The sequence below is a fragment of the Bubalus bubalis genome, chromosome 11 (genome assembly GCF_019923935.1).
Source record: "Bubalus bubalis isolate 160015118507 breed Murrah chromosome 11, NDDB_SH_1, whole genome shotgun sequence".
NCBI classification, from domain to species: domain Eukaryota; kingdom Metazoa; phylum Chordata; class Mammalia; order Artiodactyla; family Bovidae; genus Bubalus; species Bubalus bubalis.
In genome coordinates, this window is record NC_059167.1 from 33,551,380 (window position 1) to 33,572,476 (window position 21,097).

The 21,097-nt window shown below is 39.6% G+C and overlaps 1 protein-coding gene across 3 annotated transcripts in view; it reads left to right on the forward strand.

Moving 5' to 3' along the window:
• CCDC198 (coiled-coil domain containing 198) overlaps nucleotides 1-6,627 on the forward strand; it is a 33,017-nt gene extending 26,390 nt beyond the window's left edge. The window contains exons 6-7 of one of the 3 annotated variants that reach the window (XM_045162058.1): nucleotides 2,328-2,506; nucleotides 6,570-6,627. In XM_045162058.1, the coding sequence (XP_045017993.1) occupies nucleotides 2,328-2,506; nucleotides 6,570-6,620 (230 nt within the window). In that variant the 3' untranslated portion in view covers nucleotides 6,621-6,627. Of the gene's footprint in view, nucleotides 1-2,327; nucleotides 2,558-3,672; nucleotides 3,841-6,569 lie in introns of those variants that run through there. The other 2 variants (XM_044924931.2, XM_006055687.4) reach the window with 2 other exon arrangements.
• The last annotated feature ends 14,470 nt before the right edge of the window (nucleotides 6,628-21,097 follow it).

Here is a 21,097-nt window from a genome sequence, read left to right on the forward strand (position 1 = left end):
CTGAACGATGGGAGCAGGTGAGCACATGAGTGTGATGTCCAAGTGCTGTGACATCCAAAACTGTGGTCAGTATCTGCATGTACAAATGCCCTTGGGTGGGAAGGAGGCTGCCAGATTCTAGACACCAGTTAGAGAAGAGAGATTCAGATGGAGAGTGACTGGAGATGGTTCTGGAGGCATAGTGAGAGACCAGTGCATGCAGGGTCTTATAAATCATGTCAAATAAAGACTTTGAACTCTATCTTAAGATTCAATGGGAAGCCACTGAAAGGGCAGTTTAGTGAACTAACAGGTTTGTATTTTCAATATTACTCTGTTTGAACTGTGGTGAATGGATGGGAGAGGAATGCAAAAGGATGTGGGGAGACAGGTTAGAAGTACACAGCAGTAGTGCAAGACAGAGATGGTGTCTGGACCAGGAGAGAAGGGTGACAATGAGGAGCGAGAGAAAGAGCAAGATACAAGATATGTAGCCACCAGTTAGAGAAGAGAGATTCAGATAGAGAGTGACTGGAGATGGCTCTAGAGGCGTGGTGAACACCTGGTGGTGAATTATACGTAGGGCATGGAGACAGTGAGGTGGCCAGGAGGTGCTGGGGCAAAGGCAGGACCATAGGCTAGGGTAACAAGGAGAAGAGGCAGGTGTAAGACAGAAAAAGAAGACGAAGCCAACATATCGCCAGGAGACAAAGAGGAGGAGTCCAGTTATACAAAAAAAAAATGTGTATTTCAGGAGACAGATTAGGGCTGCAGGCATAAATTAACTCTAGCTTTCTGTCACTGCTATGTATATAAACAGTGCTCGTAAGTACAACATTCAAGGGGAGAACAGGGCAGCCCCTCAGTGAGGCTGAAAGGAAACTCGTGAATCATAAGGTGTGAATCCTCACATTGAAATGTTTGATTATCCTTTGTAAAAATATGCAATTTCAGACATCAAGGGCTTAAATAAAATATGCCATAAGATTTGATAAACAATGATCATTCAGAAAATATCTAGAAAGTTGTGCCTGATTCTGCCATAGGGGGAAATCTGGAGTTTGACCTAGAATGATTTTCCAAATTTGAAAATGGTCATTAAGACTTTTTTTTTCCTTAAAATCTTTCTTTGAATAAGGCTGTGTGTGCTGTTCTGAAGTGCATTCTAAAAGAGTATTAGGTACTACTTTAAAAAAAAGCAGGAAAAGACATATATGTGTAAAATCCAACACCAAAAAATAAATCTATTCCCCAAAGAATAGATGGTAAAATAAATGCCTGACCCTTTGAGCTCTCTAGTTCTGTAGGTCTGGGATGCAACCCAGGCTACTGTGTTTCTGAACGTCTCCATAATTAAATCTGATGTGAAGGCAGAGCTGATTGAGGGTTAGGAAAATGGAATAGTGTGCCTAGGACATAGTAGATGTTCAATAAGTAGCTCCAGGCAACATCATCTGTGCAATACTCTTGCCAAAACAATTTAACCTTAAGTTAATCACAAGGGAACAATCAGAGAAAGCTTAAATTTAGGGTCATTCTACCAAATAATTGACCCTGTGTTCTTTCAAATGTCTGTGTTAGGAAAAAGGAAGGTAATGAAGAGGAGGAAGAAAACATCCAGGAAGAGGAGGGGGAAAATCAGTAAGAAAGTGGGGAGCGGGGAGCAAGAAACAAGGAGGAGAAAAAGGAGGAGGGGAAGAGATGGAGAGAGAAGAAAGGAGTGTGGAAAGGAAGGAAAAGGATGGGAGAACGTTCTTGAATTAAAGGAGACTAACCGATAAGAAAATGCAACACATATTCCTAGATTAGATCCTGTACTCAAAAAATAAAAGGCAAACAGGCAAACAAAAAATAGTTACAAAGAGCATTACTGGGATAAGCATGGATATTTGAATACAGACCAGATATTAGAAAACAGCATTTTATCAATGTCATATATTCTAAGTGTAATAATTGTATTGTGATTATACAGGAAAATTGCCCATCTTCTTAGGGGATTTGTGGTGCCTAATTTTGGTAGGAAGTGACTCTGCAACTAACTCTCAAGTGGCTCAGCTCAAGATACGTGTGTGTGTGTGTGTATACACATATACATATTGTGACACAATGTTGATGAGCTGGAGTATACAAAAGTGTATTGTACCATCTTGTGATTTTCAGAAGATTAGAAAGTTTTATAAATAGCAAGAAAAACATTTTACATGCTTACAGAAACACCAGGTGAAATCCTTTATGTATATATGTGTGTGTGGGTGTGTAGATTATTTTGTATTCATAAAAACCCAAGCTTAAACAAATACATCAGTCCGGGGTAAAAATAAATTAAATGGACTTTCAATTCTTTGTAGGAAATACACAGAATGCAGACTTTCTGGAACATCAAGCAAGGAATGACCACTGTCCCAGGAAAATTGGCAAAATGGAAATATGGCTCCGTGAACAGGAGGCCCGGGGAGAGCTTCTCTGGGACAGCTCCAGCTCTGACTCAGATGAGTTGGGGAAAGTAGAGAAAAAAAAAAGAGCACTGGTGAGGACCAGGACAGAAAGAATCCAACATTTTGATGAGTTTTTTGATTAAGAATAATAATAGTTAATACTATTCACTAATTAGTTACTGAATGTATTGGAAGCTTTCTTTCCTTTAAAAATTCCTCAAGGTAGTATATGAATTATTCTAAAAACACCAATTCACTTTCTTTTCATTTGAAATCCTAAGATTAAAGGTGCGAGATAGATTGTTAATATATTAGTACCATATAACCCACTGCCTCAAAACTTAGGGACTTAACTAGCAGCCACTTATTGTCCCACTTTTCTGTGGGTTGCTGGGCTCAGTTGGGTGGTTCTTCTGTTGGTCTCCTTTGAAGCCTTCCATGCCATGGAAGCTGGATGGCAGGTAGGACTGGAGTCATCTGGAAACTCAACAAGGACACTGACACAGCTGGAGTTCGCCCCCACGCTGTATCATCCCAGAGCCTCCTTACATGGATTTCCCGAGTGCTCTCTCCTGGAGGGTAGTGAATTTGCTTTTATGTCAGCCCAGGGCTCCCAAAAGCAGATGTTCCCAGAGGAGGGAGAAAAATCTGCCAATCTTAACTCTAATCTGATCATGGACCCCACACTCTGTTGACTACTGCAAGTCATAGGCCAGGTCACAGGCAATGATAAAGGGGCTATGCAGGGCAGCAATTCTGAAGTGTGGTCTACTGGGGTACACCTTTGAGACATGGCACCCCACCATATCTTTAAAAGCAAATCATATCTTCTAAAACAAACAGATGAGAGAGTAGATTTAATAGAAATAAAAATGACTTTCTAAAGAAAATCACAGGATGCTGCATTAGACACTAAGCTCACTTAAGTCACTTTCTTGTGAGTTATAAACTTTTTATCTCATAACAAAGAGGTTATAGGAAAAATGTAAAGTTATGAAATTAGATACTTGCTCCTTGGAAAGAACAGCTATGGCAAACCGAGACAGCATATTAAAAAGCAGAGACATCAGTTTGCTGACAAAGGTCAGGATGGGGAACACATGTAAACCTGTGGCGGATTCATTTTGATATTTGGCAAATCTAATACAGTTATGTAAAGTTTAAAAATAAAATAAAATTAAAAAAAAAAAAAAAAAAAAAGCAGAGACATCAGTTTGCTGACAAAGGTCCATATAGTCAAAACTATGGTTTTTTCCAGTAGTCATGTACGGACGTGAGAGCAGTACCATAAAAAAGGCTGCATGCCGAAGAACTGATGCTTTAAAACTGTGGTGCTGGAGAAGACTCTTGAGAGTCCCTTGGACAGCAAGGCTATCAAACCAGTCAATCCTAAAGGAAGTCAACCCTGAATATTCATTGGAAGGACTGATGCTGAAACTCCAATACTTTGGCCACCTGATGCGGAGAGCTGACTCACTGGAAAAGGCCCTGATGCTGGGAAAGATTGAAGGCAAAAGGAGAAGGGGGTGGCAGAGGATGAGATGGTTAGATAGCATCATGGACTCAATGGACATGAATCTGAGTAAACTCCAGAGGTAGTGGAGGACAGAGGAGCTTGGCATGCTGCAGTCCGTGGGGTAGCAAAGAATTGGACACAACTTAGCAACTGAACAACAATAAAAAAATGTTAAGTGTGGAAGGTCACTGTGAATTAAAGCTCAAAATTAAATGGAGATCTCTTAGATTATGATATAGACCTTAGAAATTTACAAAAGGACACTTAGAAGTGTTCAATCCAAAAGTTATATTCTCAAAAATTAGATTTTTTAACCTTTTAAACAATCTGCTCTATTCAGATTTTACCAGTTAATACACTCATGTGTGTGTGTGTATTTATTTCTGTGCAGTTTTATCACATGTATGGATTCATGTGAGCAACAGCATGATCAGACACAGAGCAGTTCCATCACTAGAATCCCTTGCGCTATCTAAAGGCCCCCCTGCAAAGGAAATTTTCAGGCAATTTCAAGAACTTCTTTTGTATAAAACTAGACTCCACTTTTAGCAACACCTAAAAATATTTTAAGCATCCAGAAGCCTCTAAGAATTCAGTGAACTTTAAAACAAAGTGAAAGAAAAATTCTCTTTTAAGCTTTCTCTAGGAAACTTACAAAACAAAAATAGTAGAGAGAACACCCTCTAACTTTGACATTCAGTACATTCAGATCAGTCACTAAGAAGATGAAAACTTCTATGTCATGGGACACACACTCATATTTCTTCCAAGGACAGAAGTCAATTAATTAGGTCATCTCTGGGCATTTTTACTCCCAGTTCTTTGCAAGTAGTATACTTTTTCTTTGGTAGGTATAAAGCATATTTCCTACAAAGGAATGCATAGATTGTTTGACCACTCAGCCTTTTTGGAAAAGTAAGAACCTTTTTTTTTTTAATTGAAGTACAATTTAGTTAGTTTCAGGTGCAGAGTTTTTCCCCTAGATCTTGGAATTTATACAACTAAATCGATAGCATAAATTAGACATTGTCTTGAGATACGGGAACTAGACACATATGTGTACTGGTGAGGATAACATGGCTCAAAGTATTTCTTGAACTTCAGAGAATGTTAGCAGCAAAAGAAATAAATCATGATGCTTTCTCTGTTTATTTGCCTGCTCAGTGTGGAATTCTCACCCAATCTTAAATTCAAGAATTTTAAATTATAATAACAGTGATATTAATCATTGCTAATGTGCACTGTTTACCGTGGGTCAAGAACTCTCCAGATGCTTTTCATATATAGTCCTCACGACAATTTTGTGGGTTACCCCTGTTTTATAGATGACGAAACTGAGGCACTGAGAGGTTAACTAACCTTCCAGGATCACCCAGCAGAACAGCGTGTTTTTGAGCAGACTGTTGCTTACCAGAAGGGACCTGATGCGAGTCAGGAGCACTTCACTTCCCTCCTCTTCCTAATTTTACCTCAGCTCACCAGTGACTTTCTGTAGTGTTCCACATTTCTTTTCAGTTACTTGTTTTTTGGTGTTGGAGCAGACTACTACTGCACTAGAAAAGGTATGAGCTTTCTTTTAAAAAGAAATGCATCGGAGCCCAGGTGCTTAACTGTGGGCATAGGGCAGGATAAGAGCACTGAGAAACAAGTCAGGAGGGGAAGTTTCCAGGAGTGAGGGGCACAGAGAGGCAGATGAGAGAGTAAAGGCAAACTTAACTGTCTTTACAACTTGGCCTGGGAGCAGGATCAGTGAGCAACCCCCCCGAATGCCCCATCCAGGATGGAACTCAGGGGTGCACTGTGGCCTGGACCAGAGAGTGGTGGTTCTCAGAGCCGGTGCTGGAAGCACCTGGCAAGTGACCAAACACGTAGCAAAAAGTAAGGACTCATGGGCCCACCAGAGCTCTGGCACTAGGTTGGTGTCTCCATTTTTAAGCTCCTCCCCATGAATCTAACATGCAGCTAAGGCTGAAAACCACAGCTTCACTGGTATCACCATGCTACTGCAGCAGATACACCAACTTCTATCTTTAAAAGCAGTAGCTTTTGAGGTAATTTTTAAAGGTAAGGACATGAGGCCTGGAGCTTCACACACAGTAAGAGGTTGTTCGTTTTGTTGGTAATTGTCTGAAAACAGCAATCCTTTACTTAATCTTGAATTTGTTCAGGGGCAGTGCAGGGCCATCAGTAAACACAGCTGCCACTGCTGGTAAAAGCTATAAAATTAAGCCTCAAGGCAAAGTTGTCAATTTTCTCCAACAGAAAATCTCAGCTTTGAGGGGAGCTGGGGAAGGCTTGTCTATGGCCAAATACATGCTTTCTCTTAGGAAAATAACATTCTTGCTCTGAATTTTTCATGAGAAAGAGAAGTCTTTTGGGGATGCTTTTGAAAATGTGTTTTTACTCAATTATTATTATTTTTTTGTGCAGAGGGTCATTCTTGTTCATCTATCTATTTTGATGATAATTCTGAGTTACTGTACAGGGAGTTAATTGAAGATGACTCTTCTTCACCTATGAAATAGTTTTGTAAACAAAAAAGATAATCTTTTCTGTTCACACAGAGCCATTAGAGACAGAAAAACACCAGTTCCTCATGCCTTCATAAAGATATCAGCTCTTTATTCCCTTCTTACCAGGAAAGCCTGCTGCTGCTGTTGCTGCTGCTAAGTCGCTTTAGTCGTTTCTGACTCGGTGCGACCCCATAGACGGCAGCCCACCAGGCTCCCCCGTCCCTGGGATTCTCCAGGCAAGAACACTGGGGTGGGTTGCCATTTCCTTCTCCAATGCATGAAAGTGAAGTAGCTCAGCTGTGTCCGACTGTTAGCGACCCCATGGACTGCAGCCTACCAGGCTCTTCTGTCCACAGGATTTTCCAGGCAAGAGTACTGGAGTGGATTGCCATTGCCTTCATCCGACCAGGAAAGCCTGCTGATCATCAAATCATAATTAAAGTCAACTGTTTTTTCTCTCAAATGAACAACAAGAGCCTATTTCCACATATTACTACAGAATCTCGCTAATTTAGAATACTTTGGGGAGGGCTTGGGAGAAAATAGGCTAAGGGGTAGATTAGGGAAGATGAGGCCATTAAAAATCTGAATTATGTCTCATTTTTAAAGGAATACTCAATATGTACAAAATAAAAATATATTTAAAAACAAAGTCAAGAGTTAAGGTTTATTTTTAAATGTGTACTTCATAATAAGTCTGCAATTCATTCATTTACTTAATCAAGCATTCAGCTAGTAGGTTTTAAGTGTCTATCGGATGCCAAGCATGGTTCCAGAGGCTGAAAATACAGCCATAAACAAGACAAAAATCCCTGGACCCATGGGTTACATTCAATGGGGAGACTCTGAGCAAAGAGTCAAATAACACAATACAATTTCAGGTAACATCAAGCATTATGAAGAAAGTAAAGCAGATCTGAGGATAGGCAATGGAACGGACTGTTTCAGGCAGGATGCTCAGGGAGGGACTTGTTAGGGAACCAGGTTTGTTCAAGCCAAGACACTGAGACAACAAGGTTTGCAGCAAAGAGAGGGTTTATTCTCAAGGCAGCCGAGATAGGTGAACAAGTTTAAATCTGCCTCCCTGAAGGCAAGGGGCGCTGGTATTTATGAGATAAAGATTAAAGTAGCTGGGTGGTCTGAGGAATGGAGAGCATGGGGAAGGTGACTAGAAAAAGTTTCTGTAATTGTTGTTCTGCACAGGTGTAACTAAGCCACAGGCCTTGGTACATTCAAGTATGTAAGCACTTGGCAGGATCTAAGAATGGAGTTTTCAGCCCTCTAATGGCTAAAGGACACTGGCACATACCCATTTGGAGGATCACCGGTCCCATTTAGTTCTGACTGACTCGGCTTGAACTAGGCACAGCTGACCATAAGTTCTTGGAAAAACAGGCTATGAGGAAAATAGGCAAGTCTTTTGTAGCAGAAGTGATGATGACCTTGATTAGTAAAGACAGGTGAAATGGATTTGACCCACAGTTTTAGAATCTCTGAGGAAGAGATTTGAATGAAGTGAGGGTAGATGCCATGGGAAAACCTATGAGAGCAAGTAAAAAGAGCTCTGAGGTGAGATAAGGTTGTCATTTTCAAGGACGAACAAGAAGGCTGGAATGGCTGAGTCAGCAAAGTTGCCTGACAAGGAAAAATCTCAGAAAGCTTGTCAAAACACAGTTGATGAGGAGCCCCAGAAAATCATGGTGTGATGATGAGTATTAAATGTAACAGAATTTAGAGAAAGCAGGGGCTGGTTCCAGTCTAGACTGACATCTCTGATGTGATCATGCACAGAGGCAAACAGACTATGGCCAACACAAATGCCATGTGGCCATAGCTGACTTTCTGAGCTCACCCTTGGCCCAGCTGAGCCAGTCAGAGAGGGTCTCAGTTTCTGCTGATGCCAAAACCTGAGTACATTCAGGAGTGATGCATAGTAGTGTTCTGCTCTGTGGGCCAGAGATTCAGGAACACAGGTGCTGCAGTAGACAGAATCAGAGACAAGGGATCCACTGAGACCCAACGGCACATCCGTCCCTCATTCCCAGCCCTCCTAAGGCCCTGCTGCCTCTTGTCCTTCCTTCTGAGACTGTATCCTTATAGTAAATTCACCTTCAGCTTGGGTCAGTTCCACCTGATTTCTGTTCCTTAAGGCCAGAGAATCTTAGCCTAAAGAAAGCTTACACAGCAGTCTCCTCCTTGCCTTATGATGCATTATTAGAGGCTGTGGAGGGCTGAGTTGCTGAGTGTGGCCAGTTATGGTTCCCAGCAGGTATTATGAGGATCTCTTCTCAAACCCATATTCAGTGATACCACATCAACCTTGATGGGAGTAGTTACACCACAAAAACTGGCAAATGTTATGAAACAGGACTTTTCTTTTCCAGAGCGCTAGTTGCTAAACATTTCCCAGTACACCTTTCTAGAGGTAAAGACCATTGGGCTCTAGAGTCTGAATTCACATGCCAGCACTGCCACTTCCTGCCTTAGGTCAGTTATTTAACCTCTCTGGCTACAGCCTTCTCATTGTAAAAGGAAGATTATGATAGTGCCTGCCTCACAGTGTTGCTGTGACAGAAATAAGATCATAACATGTCAAGTGCTTGGAACAGCACCTAATACCTAATAACTTCTCTGTACATGTTATATAACTAGCAGTTTTATTCTTATTGAAATTAGGAATAAAATAAGAAAAAATCTGTGGTTCTGGAAGTCTGGTCTGTACAAGACATGAAACAAAAGCCAGAAGTACATAACTATGGAATTATGAAAAGATTTACCATGATTCACAAATGATGTGATTATATGCCTAGACTACCCAAAGGAATCAGCTGAAAAACACGTAGAGTGAATAATGGAATGAAAACTAGGTATCTAGATAAAAGATATATTTAAAAATCAGCAGTTTTTGCAAACCATTTCTCAGAAGTTAGCCAACAGAAATAAAAATATCAGTATGCAAAGTCAAAAGTTCAAGGACGAATCGTGGGTTCACTAATCGTAAGGGAATGTCTCAGGATATACTGTTTCAGAATGATTTCTTTCTCTAACTCTAGCTCTCAAGCTCCCGTTCCCATCACTGTCCTCTCAGCAGTTCAAAGGACTTCAACCACTTGTGTCTTAAAATTCTGCGTTCGCTTAAGGTTTTCCCCTCCACTCCCCTCTCTCTCTCCCCAGCCAGGCTCCATGTTTGGGGGAAGAAGCACAGGACTGCTTATGGCCTCACCCTTGAGGAGTATGAGGAATATCTCATCAGTACTGTCCTCCATCCTCTCCAGCCTTGACCGAAAGATAAGCATCTTGATGATCTTGAGCATCGACCTCCCTGTCCTTAGTGTGCACCCCAATCCCAAACCTCCATCTACGTTACTTCCTGCCATACTCTGGCACTGGCCTTGTACAGTGACTGCTTATGAGGAAGCCCTGTGGTGGTCTCCTGCTGTTGGGCCCCACCTCAGTTTGAAAGGTGCTACTCATCCACCAAGAATCAACTACATTTTCTACACAGTCCCTGGGATGGGCTGTCCATTCCACATACTGTGCAAAGGAGTCCCCAAGGCTTTCAGTTCTCAACTCCCTCCCAGGCTTCTTTGGAGGCCTTGGAAATTTTTTCACCTATTCCTTGCAGTTCCTGTGGGAGTCAAGGCTTGGGGGTGCAAGCCCTTTCTACTGAAACATATCTTGTTGCCATTATTACTCTGCTACAGCACCCAGATGTTGCTTCAAATTAGGTTCATAATTTTTATTATTTTTCATAAAAAGCACGTCCCTCAAATATGTGTTTCTCTCCACTCCACAGAGATGTAGCTTTCCACTTTTAAATCAACAAATCTTCCTGAAGGCAGCAATGGTAGTCAAAATATTTAACTCTGAACAGAGCATGGACAGCAGTTAGAATGGCCCCAGTAAGGTCCTCTGAATGAAAATCTGCCTGGAGTCTCTACATGATCCCATCTCCCATTTTCACACCAAAGGAGAGGCCAGGAAGAAGGCCCCACACCAGTTCCTCAGCTAAGCTTCCTTCTCTCAGTTTCTTCTAAAACACTTGCTTCTAAGCCAAGAAGTGGGGCTTCCCAGGTGCCTCAGTGCCAATGAATCCATCTGCCAATGCAGGAGGCATGGGTTGAAAAATTATAGTATGAAACCTCAATAAAATCAATTTAACATTTAATATAGAGAATTAATGGATTGCTTAGACATCCATGATATATTACTAAATGAAAAAACTAAGGTGAATTACAGAATAATATGTATAATTTATAACTTTATTTTCATGTTTATATATGTTGTAGAAGCAAGAGAAAAAAATATGACAAGAGACTCCAAATTAACAGTATTTATAGTAGACTGAGATTGGAGCATATCTTAGGTCAGTTTCCCAGAAACAAATCCTGAAGTGATTTGAGTGCAAGTTAACGCAATGGCATGCCACTCCAGTACTCTTGCCTGGAAAATCCCATGGACAGAGGAGCCTGGTAGGCTGCAGTCCATGGGGTCACAAAGAGTCAGACATGACTGCGTGACTTCACTTTCACTTTTCACTTTCATGCATTGGAGAAGGAAATGGCAACCCACTCCAGTGTTCTTGCCTGGAGAATCCCAGGGACGGGGGAGCCTGGTGGGCTGCCGTCTGTGGGGTCACACAGAGTCGGACACGACTGAAACAACTTAGCAGCAGTAGCAGTATTTTTAAGAAGAAATCCCAGAAAAAGTTAATAAGGGAGTGGGGAACCAGGACATGGAATGGGGAGAACCCAAGTAAAGGTGCAATTTCAGGCAAAGTTCTGAGGAAGGTAACTTATCTCACAGGAGACCCTGAAGTATGATTGAGATCTGAATTGTTGAGACTGATATCAGGAAACTCTTCATAATCCTGTAACCTCCAGTCATTGGCTAAGTATTCCCTGGTGTGGAGCAATTGCCTGGCACCCCTAGCCCTCTGCCCATGGGGGCAATGAGCTCCACTAGCCCAAAGCAGACTGAAGATAAGTCTCAGGTGAGGGTCATTGAAAGTGAAAGCAATTTGTCCCAAAGAAAGGGCACACCAAGTGGCAAAATGTATTCAAGGAGATCTGAAAGAGCAACAGAATATACCACGGAGTAGAATGGGGAGATGATCAGTACAATTTGAATCATTGCAAGGTGCAGCAAAACAGACATTCCTGTCATATGCCATATATATCATACACACTCAGTTACTGTTATTTTGGAGTAATGGATAGATGGCTGATCATGGCAATGATTTTACTTTTCCAGGAAGCAAACTAATAATAGAAGCTTCCAAGAAAGTATTTAAAGTTATTTATTCTCCCTGACCCAGTGTTCTATTTATAGGATAAATTCTTAAGGATATGAACATGTAAACATTTGAATATAAAGACATTCAATGCAGCATTACAAACACAAAGAACTTTAAAATAAAAATATTAAATTTACAGAAATAAAACAGGCTGACAAAAGCAAGTGTTTACAAACAGATGAAAAAGACAATACAAAATCCTGAAAATGTAAAATACAATTAAAAAAAAAAAGTTGCTTAATAAATGAGCTGCATAACTGACATCAAAGACTCATTGAGCTAAAAAATTTGTCCAAGGAAATTTTCAAGAGTGTTGAATAAAGGGGAAAAACATGAAAGATGGACCTAATAATTTCCCTTCCTTAGAAAAAAGACAGGACATACAGAGGAACAAAGATAGCAGTAGACTTTTTGTCTACTATACAAGCCAGAGAACAGTAACATCTTTAAAGTATTAAAAGGAAAAAAACCCATCAACCTAGAATTTTATACCCAGAGAAAATATATTTCATAAATGAAGGCAAAATGAAGACTATTTTAGACATTCAAAGCTCAAAGAATTCATCATCAGCTGACTAGCATTGAGAAAAATGTCAAAGTTTTTAGGCAGAAGGAAAATGCTATCAGAAGGAATTATGGATCTACCCAAAGGGATGATGAGCACTAAAAATGGTAAATAATGTGGGTAAATATAAAATACTTTAAAAAAATTTTTAGAACTTCTGTAAAAGTTAATTGACTAAAGAAAACAACAATGTGTTATGAGGTTTATTTTACATACATTTTATATGTTAAATGTTACATTTTACTTACATATATTTTTACATATATACATAAAATGTGTGTCTTACATGTATTGACAACAAAATAAAGGCCAGGAAAGAGGATATGGAAGCATACTGCAACTGTAACAGCTTTTCCACTGTACATGAGTGACTTAATATTACTAAAAGGTAGACCGTGATATATAAATAAGTATATTATAAGCATACTATGACAACCATTACAAAGAGAGGAAAATACACCAATAAGAGCAGATAGAATCAAATTATTAAAAATAAGACCAAAAAGAAAGATGGACAAAACAGAAGATAAAGTAGATCCAAAAGCCAAGGTGCCCTATTTAAATCCAACTATATCAATAATCAAATGTAAATGATCAAAAGCACTATTTAAATGCAAAGATGGTCAGATTTAATAAAAGAGCAAGAACCAATTCTATGCTGTCTTCAAGAAACAAACTTTAAAGTCACAGAAAAGTGAAAAATAAAAGGGTGAAACAAGGTATACCGTGCTCACATGAACCAATGTGGAGTTACCACAAAGTAAATTTCAGAGTATAGAATAAGCAGCAGCAGCATTAGCAGCCAAAGTTATATATCTACCCAGTTTAGCAAGGGCAGAAACAAAAGATCATACTGAACACCCTCCCCCACCCTTCCCACCTGTATTAAACTCAAATCCCCAAAAGGAATGATAGCCACACTGAATCACACCGCCACTCTTTGGAAAAGCAAGTCCAGATGACTGAGAGCCTCACAGAGTCACATGAAATTGAGATGAGTAGCTTACCAAAGGACAGATTCAAAGATGCTGAATAAAAGCAGCAGATATGCACTACAGATAAACGCTTAGGGACTGGCTACTTTCCTAACACATCACACAGGTGAAAAGCATAGCAATGGTATGATCCTATCCAAGAACAACTTAATAGTGGTAGAAGAGAATGAGAGGAGTTTTTAGGTGCTTATTAGTTCTGAAAACAATGCATAGTAGTCTCTCCTTATCCATGGGGGATAGTCCCAAGACCCCCAGTTTCGGGATGCCTGAAAATGTGAATAATGCCTAATCATTTTATACATATATATATATCTCCCTATACACACTTGTTTGAAGTATGACAGCAAAACTAGCACAAATTTCTTTTTTCATCTTTGCAATTTCATGGACAGAAAATTTGCTTTTACTACTGATCTCAGCAATCTCAGTATATGATTTTTTTTCTTATTAAGTTGAAAACTTTTACTTTTTTGCATAAAGGAAGCACTTTACAGCTTCCCTTCGGTGTAACCAAATTGCCAGCATCACTACCATTGCTCTTTGGAGCTATTATCAAGTAAAATAAGGTTTCCTTGAACACAAGCACTGTGATACCTTAACAGTCAATCAAAACAGCTATAAATGACTAACAGGTGGAGCATGCTGGACAAAGGGATGATTCACATCCTGAGCAGGAAGGAGCTGGACTGGTATGAGATTTTACCACACTACTAAAAATGGCACACAATTTAAAACTTATAAATTGTTTATTTCTGGAATTTTCCACTTAAAATTTTCAAACCACTGTTGATTACAGGTAAGTGAAACCATGGGCTTCTCTGGCGGCTCAATGGGTAAAGAATCTGCCTGCAATGCAGATGACCGAGTTCAATCCCTGGAAGATCCCCTGGAGAAGGAAATGGAAACCCACACCAGTATTCTTGCCTGGAAAATTCCATGGACAGAGGAGCCTGGCGGGCTACAGTCCATGGGATCACAAGAGTTGGACACGACTTAGCAACTAAACCACCGCCACCACAGGTGAAACCATGCAAAGCAAAAGCCTTGGAGAAGAAGGGACTACTATGTTGCCTTTTAACTAGAAAATGACTCTCCAGGGGAACAAATGAAGAAATAATTTTCCCCCAGAATTTATCAGCATAAACTTAAAATCTTGAGAATCTGAGCAATGAAAAAGAGTTAACACTGAATCCAAGTTTTCAGTAAAGAAACAAAAGGTGATTTTACAACCTTCTATGTTTTGCACTCCAATGGACTTACTCAAATATTCCTGTTACTCTTCAACATTTGCTCTCAGAATTTTCTTCCAAAAATCTAATTGAAATCTTATCACACCATGTAGAATTAGGAACACTATACATCTGCTTCCAGATCATAAGACATTAAGAGTAGGTAAGACTTAGGTCAAGGCTGACCATCTCCAACCACAGACTACCAGAACTGAAGGGGAATTTAGGAATCTTCTATTCTACCCTCTCTCCCACAGGGACAGAGATAACCACAGCACTCACAGATGACCTTCAGGACTGACTGGTTGACCAACTGATTTTGATACCAACTGATTTAGCTTAACTGGCAAATGCCTGCACAATTATTTGAAAAGAAACTTATTTTTCATTCAGTGCGTTTTACAATGTAACACATACACATACCACTGACACCACCCATCCCTCCAGAAGAAGCACAAACCCCAAATATTTCTCTAGAACAAGAGCTGCCCACTTCAGGCCTCTAAGGGTTGTAGAAGTTTGCCACCTGCTGACCTTCCACTGAAGCACTTTGTCCTCCAAGAAATGGAGATTGCTAACAGCGATGTCACTGACAAACACCGAGGCTGAAGAATTTTGCAACTATTTCCCAATAAAATGTGAGGTTCTTTTTTTCACTTTCTTAAAAAAAAATAATAATAATCCAGCAGTGAGGAGAATCAAAGCTCAAAGATTCCACTTGAATAATAAAGTGTTCATGTTCGTCTAAAGGCCCTCTGCTGGCCATTCTCATTATATGCGTTCCCAAAACTCCTTAACTTTTTTTGGTTTTGTTTTTAAGTGAAATTAATCACAAAAGTCGGGAGACAGTGAAGATATTTTTCTAGCATTTCTGCTTCCAGTCCTCTCACCTGACTCCAGCATTTCTTTTTACTGCTCATGTTCCTCACTGGGGTTTGAGTCAGCTGCCAGAAATTCCTTATTCCCCATCTCTGGAAAACAGATCAAAAGATCAGGCCCTGACCTTTCATCTTGTTCTGAGATGGCTTCAGATTTTCCATTATTCTTTGCAAAGTTCCTGCTATCTAGCTTTTGGCTTCTTTCCTGACAAACACAGCATACCAATGCTTTTAAATACTATCTAATCACTAATAGACTGGGAACTCATAAAGGTGGAGACATGACACGATCCTCAGGACTGCACAGAGAACCCCAGCACAGGCTGTGAACGTGTCAGGGAAAGATGCACACTGTGGTTATCACTCACCAAATTCTAATACCAGAGTCTGTCCCACTATTTAGTCTCCTGTCCCTACTCTCATTTTTAATTTCTCCCCATCCCTATTTCCTGTTAAGAATCTACTGGGCTTCTCTGCTATCTCTTTCCTTTACCCTGCATGTGAGGATCATCCTTGTCAATACTGGGAAATCAAATATGTATTTATTTGTTTAGGGGTGGGATGACCAGAGGATTTTTGAAATCTCTTATGGACATCTGATTCTAGGGTGATAAATCAATCCACTGCAGAGCTGATTTAAAACATTAATACAGATATAAATGAGCTGAAAGTTTTTTAGATAAATGAAAAGTAGCTAATAAGAATTCACCTTTAGGAACTATGACTTATGCTGGCAGAGAAAGAGACATATTGTATGACATCCCTTATATGTGGAATCTAAAAAGAAATAATACAAGTGAACTTACAAAACAGAGACTCATAGAACAAACTTACGGTTGACTGTACACGCTGCTATATTTAAAACGGATAACCAACAAGGTCCTACCGTATAGCACAGAGAACTCTGCTCAATGTTATATGGCAATCTGGATGGGAGGGGAGTTTGGGAGAGAATGGATACATGTACATATATAGCTGAGTCCCTTCACTGTTCACCTGAAACTACCACAATATTGTTAAACGGCTGCACCCCAATACAAAACAAAAAGTCTAAAGAATAAAAGAACTATGACTTATGAAGAGATATGCTTCTAATGATAATAAAAATGACCATTAGCAAAAGAGAATGGAAATTCAAAAACTAGGAATAGGGAGATTGCAGCAGATACAGACTAAAAAAAGTATTACCAGGGTCACAAATCTTTAAATTTGGGGTGACAGTCACTGTCTCAGTTTCTCAATCTAAATGCTAATCCATTAAGAGAAATCCTTGATAAGACATAGCTACATCAAACTGAGCAGAAACTGTTTAAGTTTAAGCTTGTAAATACTTTTTTTCCAGATTCAAACTACCTCTCAATGAGTACCTGTTATGTTACCTCTGTATTGCTGCATATCAAACCACTACAGAATGTAATGGTTTCAAATAGTCATTTATTTGCTCCAATTTGGCAGTTTGGGTGGGGCTTTGTAAAGCCACGTATCTGTGAGCCAAATGACATTAGTTTGGGGTGCTTCTACTGGTCCTGGAGGACCCATTACAAGGTGATTCACTCACATGGTTGGCAAATTGTCATTCACTGTTAGCTGAGAACTGTCAGCCTAGGGCTTCATTTCTCGTCAGTATGAATCACTCCACGTGTCTGCTTGGGCTTCCCAATGGCATGGCAACTGATTCCAAGAAGGAAATGGAAACTCCTAGCTTCTTAAAGACTGGGTTTCAAACTGGCACAGTGTCACTTTTGCCACATTCAGTTGGTCAAACAGTCAGAGGTCTAGCCCAGATTCAAGAGGATGAGCTGCTATGTCTATGAACTCCTTGTTACTCTCTCTGTGGAGAGATCGGAGTGTTTCCCCATCCTTTTGAATCTTTATGTAATATTTACAAATGACATACACATCGTTTGTCTTCAAAACACTATGAAATGGTAATCAGTTTTTCCACTTTAAAAAATTCCCCCTAATTTTCATATGTATAAACTCAGCCCCAGAAATATTAATTATCTTGACTAATATAATGGAGAGAAATAAGAAAGAACCAAAGAAGTCTTCCTTTTCCTTAACAACCCCAGACACTCGTAACTTGTGCTTTACACAGATCCCCTGGAGAAGAGAAGCCTTTGCTTTTCTTTGGGTCCAGGAAGAGAAGGCACAGGAGAGAACAGCAGAGACTGTCAAGAGAGTTGTTTCTCTGAACATGGTGCTAAAATGCAAGCTCCATGAGGGTAAAGATTTGTCTGTTTTGTTCAACACTAGAGGCCCAGCACTGACTCAGCACAACTGTTCCACAAATATCTACTGAGTGAATGAGTGAATATTTGGTATGAAAAGACCACTTCAAGCTTTGATATAGCTTAATGTATTAGGTAGCAGATTTGGAATTACATAATTATTTTTTATAATTAAAAATAAAATTGAAAAATTACAATCTCTAAATATTGAAAACAAAGGAATATAAAGTTATTGGCAGAACCATACAGAGAATAATCATTTCAAGTTACTGTTAAACACAGCATTTTGACTCTGCATCTTGAGTGGGATATAAAGTGAAAGCCTTTTTTTTTATCCTTTGGGATAAAAGAATCATGAAGAAAACAATTATATCAATTATCTTACTGACAGTGGTAGTATCTGACACTATCATATGTATGTTTAAAGTAAAGCAAATAGATAATTATGAACTAAGATTTCCAGCATAAAAGACAGATGAATGTAAAATCAAAGTTCAGTAAAACTCTATACTCTACAATTTCAATATAATGCCTTTTTTCTTATATAATGTGTATATATATAATATATCAGTATATATATATATATATTTTTCTAGCCATTAAACAAGCCTAGACACAAAAACAATACCACTACCACCACCCAAATTATGTTCTCTGAAGACCATTTCCTACCAAAAAGAATCAGGGCTACTTGGAGAAATTACTGATTCCAGTAAAGAGCAGGAAAGTGCAAGATGCTCCTGGACCATTTCATTGTGCGTGAGAGAAAGAAAATTATCAAATACTATTGATATTATGTTTAAAGGGTATAATAGCCATGTGAAGAGGTTCCACCTGGCCAATTTGAAGATGAAAAGACTGCAATGAATTAAAATACGAAAAACATAAAAATAATTAGTTCATAATAATACTCAGAAGATGAATATACTGATCACCCTGAAGATTTCTAGCACACTGTCTTAAAATTGGTAAATAACAGGAAAGGACTAGCAATTAATCCTGCCTTTCTTATAAAAATTGGATTTCAGCATAATCAAACAGTTGATGAAAGAAAATTCTTTATAGAAACATTTCCACTAATATATACAAACAGAATGTTAGAATGACACAATATTGCAACCTCTAATAAAGTAATGGATTGAAGCAATAGACACCAATGGCTACTAAACCTAGCAGAAAAGCTGATGGGTATTTCTTAATCACATCAAACTGACACCACCTGAACCTACTGATGAATCTATTATTTTTCAAAGTATGTATCAAGAGCTGTGAAAGGTCCAGATTTTATTCTATTTGCAAGTCAACAAAGTAACCTGCCACAATTTCATGGAAGCTGATGGTTAATTTGTTCTGTCAACTTGACTGGGGCAGGAGGTGCCCAGATACCTGGTTACACATTATTTCTGGGTGTGTCTGTGAGGGTGTTCCTGGATGAAGTTAATGTTTGTATCAGTAGACTAAGTAAAGCAGACTCACCTCCCCAGTGTTGCAGGGCCCCATCTGATCTGTCAATGGCCTGAATAAAATAAAAGGATTCTGCCTTTGAGCTGGGACATTGGTCTTCTCCTACCTTCATATTTAGATGGAAACTTCTAACACTATGTGCATTCCTGCTTCTCAGGCCTTTGGACTTGGACTGGAACTTACACATTTTGTTCTCCTGGATCTCTAGGTTGCTGACTGTGGCTCTTGGCAGATCTGGAGAACCCACACTAATGCAGAAGCCAAGAACAGTCTATCACAGCAATAGCAGTAGTCAGAGTGTTGCCACTTTCACACTGGTTCCCCGAGCCTTGTTTCTAACAGTGACACAAAAGACCTATACATGTAGTGGATTGCATTAGGAAAGGAACTCCAAGCCTAAAGAATTCTAATATTCTGTCCTATACAATCAGCTTGCCTGTCCTCTGTTCTAGTGGAAGGTATTAGCTCTTTCTTCCAAGACTGTTCACCATACAAACAACCTTGAAAACATGGTGCAAAGAGCTGCCATCTAGCCACCCTGGCCCACCGCACACACATACATTCACCCTGCCACCACCAGGTTCTGAGGAAAGAAGACTGGTCCTTTCTCTTGTGAAATTATCCAAATGGTCTGTATTATACAAATGTAGAGAAAAGAACCTCCATGAAATATTTCCATTTCAGAAGAGGGTCTTTGCTTTAAATTTGAATGGCCAAAACCTGGCAGCATTACAGGCAAACCTTTGATAATATTTGGCATTATATTTGATAGATTACAAAAGAAGAGTAAAACCATGTAACAAAATATGTATCTCATATAAATGATGAATAAAACCAGTTAACTGGCAGCAGCAAGATCCTACACCCAGAATACAGGGAAAATACCTACTCTGGTCACCACTTATATCCTCTTTCTAAAAGACTACCTGCTTGTGAAAGATTCCTACCCTCGGGTGAAACAAACCTGTCAAATCACTCTCATTTTCTCCCCCACAACAAGTTAAGCACAGATGTTAATTATCTTAGAAACTGTCTTCACATTCATCGCTGACCCTTATTTCTGTATTCAGCTTTAAGAAGTCTGCTAGTATGGAAGCTCCCAACAAAAATGAATCCTATTTTTAAGCTTAAATTCATCCAAGATAGCGTCTCTATTTTCCTGAAGATCATCCCATGGGAAGGGAAAACAAAGTCAAAATAGAAGAAGTTGGTCCATATAGTATTTACAACACGAAGCACTGGCTTTAAGGACAAAGGACAAGGGTCAGCACTCTTCACGGCCACTCACTAGCTGTGTGATCATGTGCGCACTGCAGATAATGCCCCTCCCTCTCTTCATCTGTGGAAATGTGATCATAAATCATCCACCCATCAGGTGATTTAGAAGACTGCAACATTCTTTGTGAAAGCACTCAGCATGAGTGATTAAATAAGTGCTGAGAGTTTGCTTTCTTTCTGAGGAAGAGCATAATTTTTTCAATGCTCTTCTTTTTCCATAAGAAAAACTGGAGAAAGGAGACAAACTTGAACCAAGTGGAGCATGTGGACCCAGTCTGTCTCTAGTCCCTTAACAGCCTTAATTAATAAGAACGCCAACCAGCCAAACCCAAAGGCCTGGGCTGTCCAGGTGGCATCCTGGAGCTCACTGCAGCTCTGCCAGGCGGGCCAGGGCTCTGGCTTTGATGCCACCCCTTTCAGACACAGTCGGACACAACTTAGAAGCTAAACAATCAACAACCAATGACTTTCAGACACACTACCATGGCCTTGACACAGGAAAGTTGATGAACCAACCGACACATTTGTCCTGTAATTGCAGGTGTTGGCAGCTAAGTTTCAACACACTGATTTGCTTGTTGATTATGAAATCTTTGATAGGTCTCAATGACCAGTTCAACCTTGCATATGACCAGGAATGCTTGACCACAACTTCTAAGGTAGGACTTTCCTGGACTAGAGTAAAAAGCATGCTAATTCAGCGTTCCTCAAAGTGTGG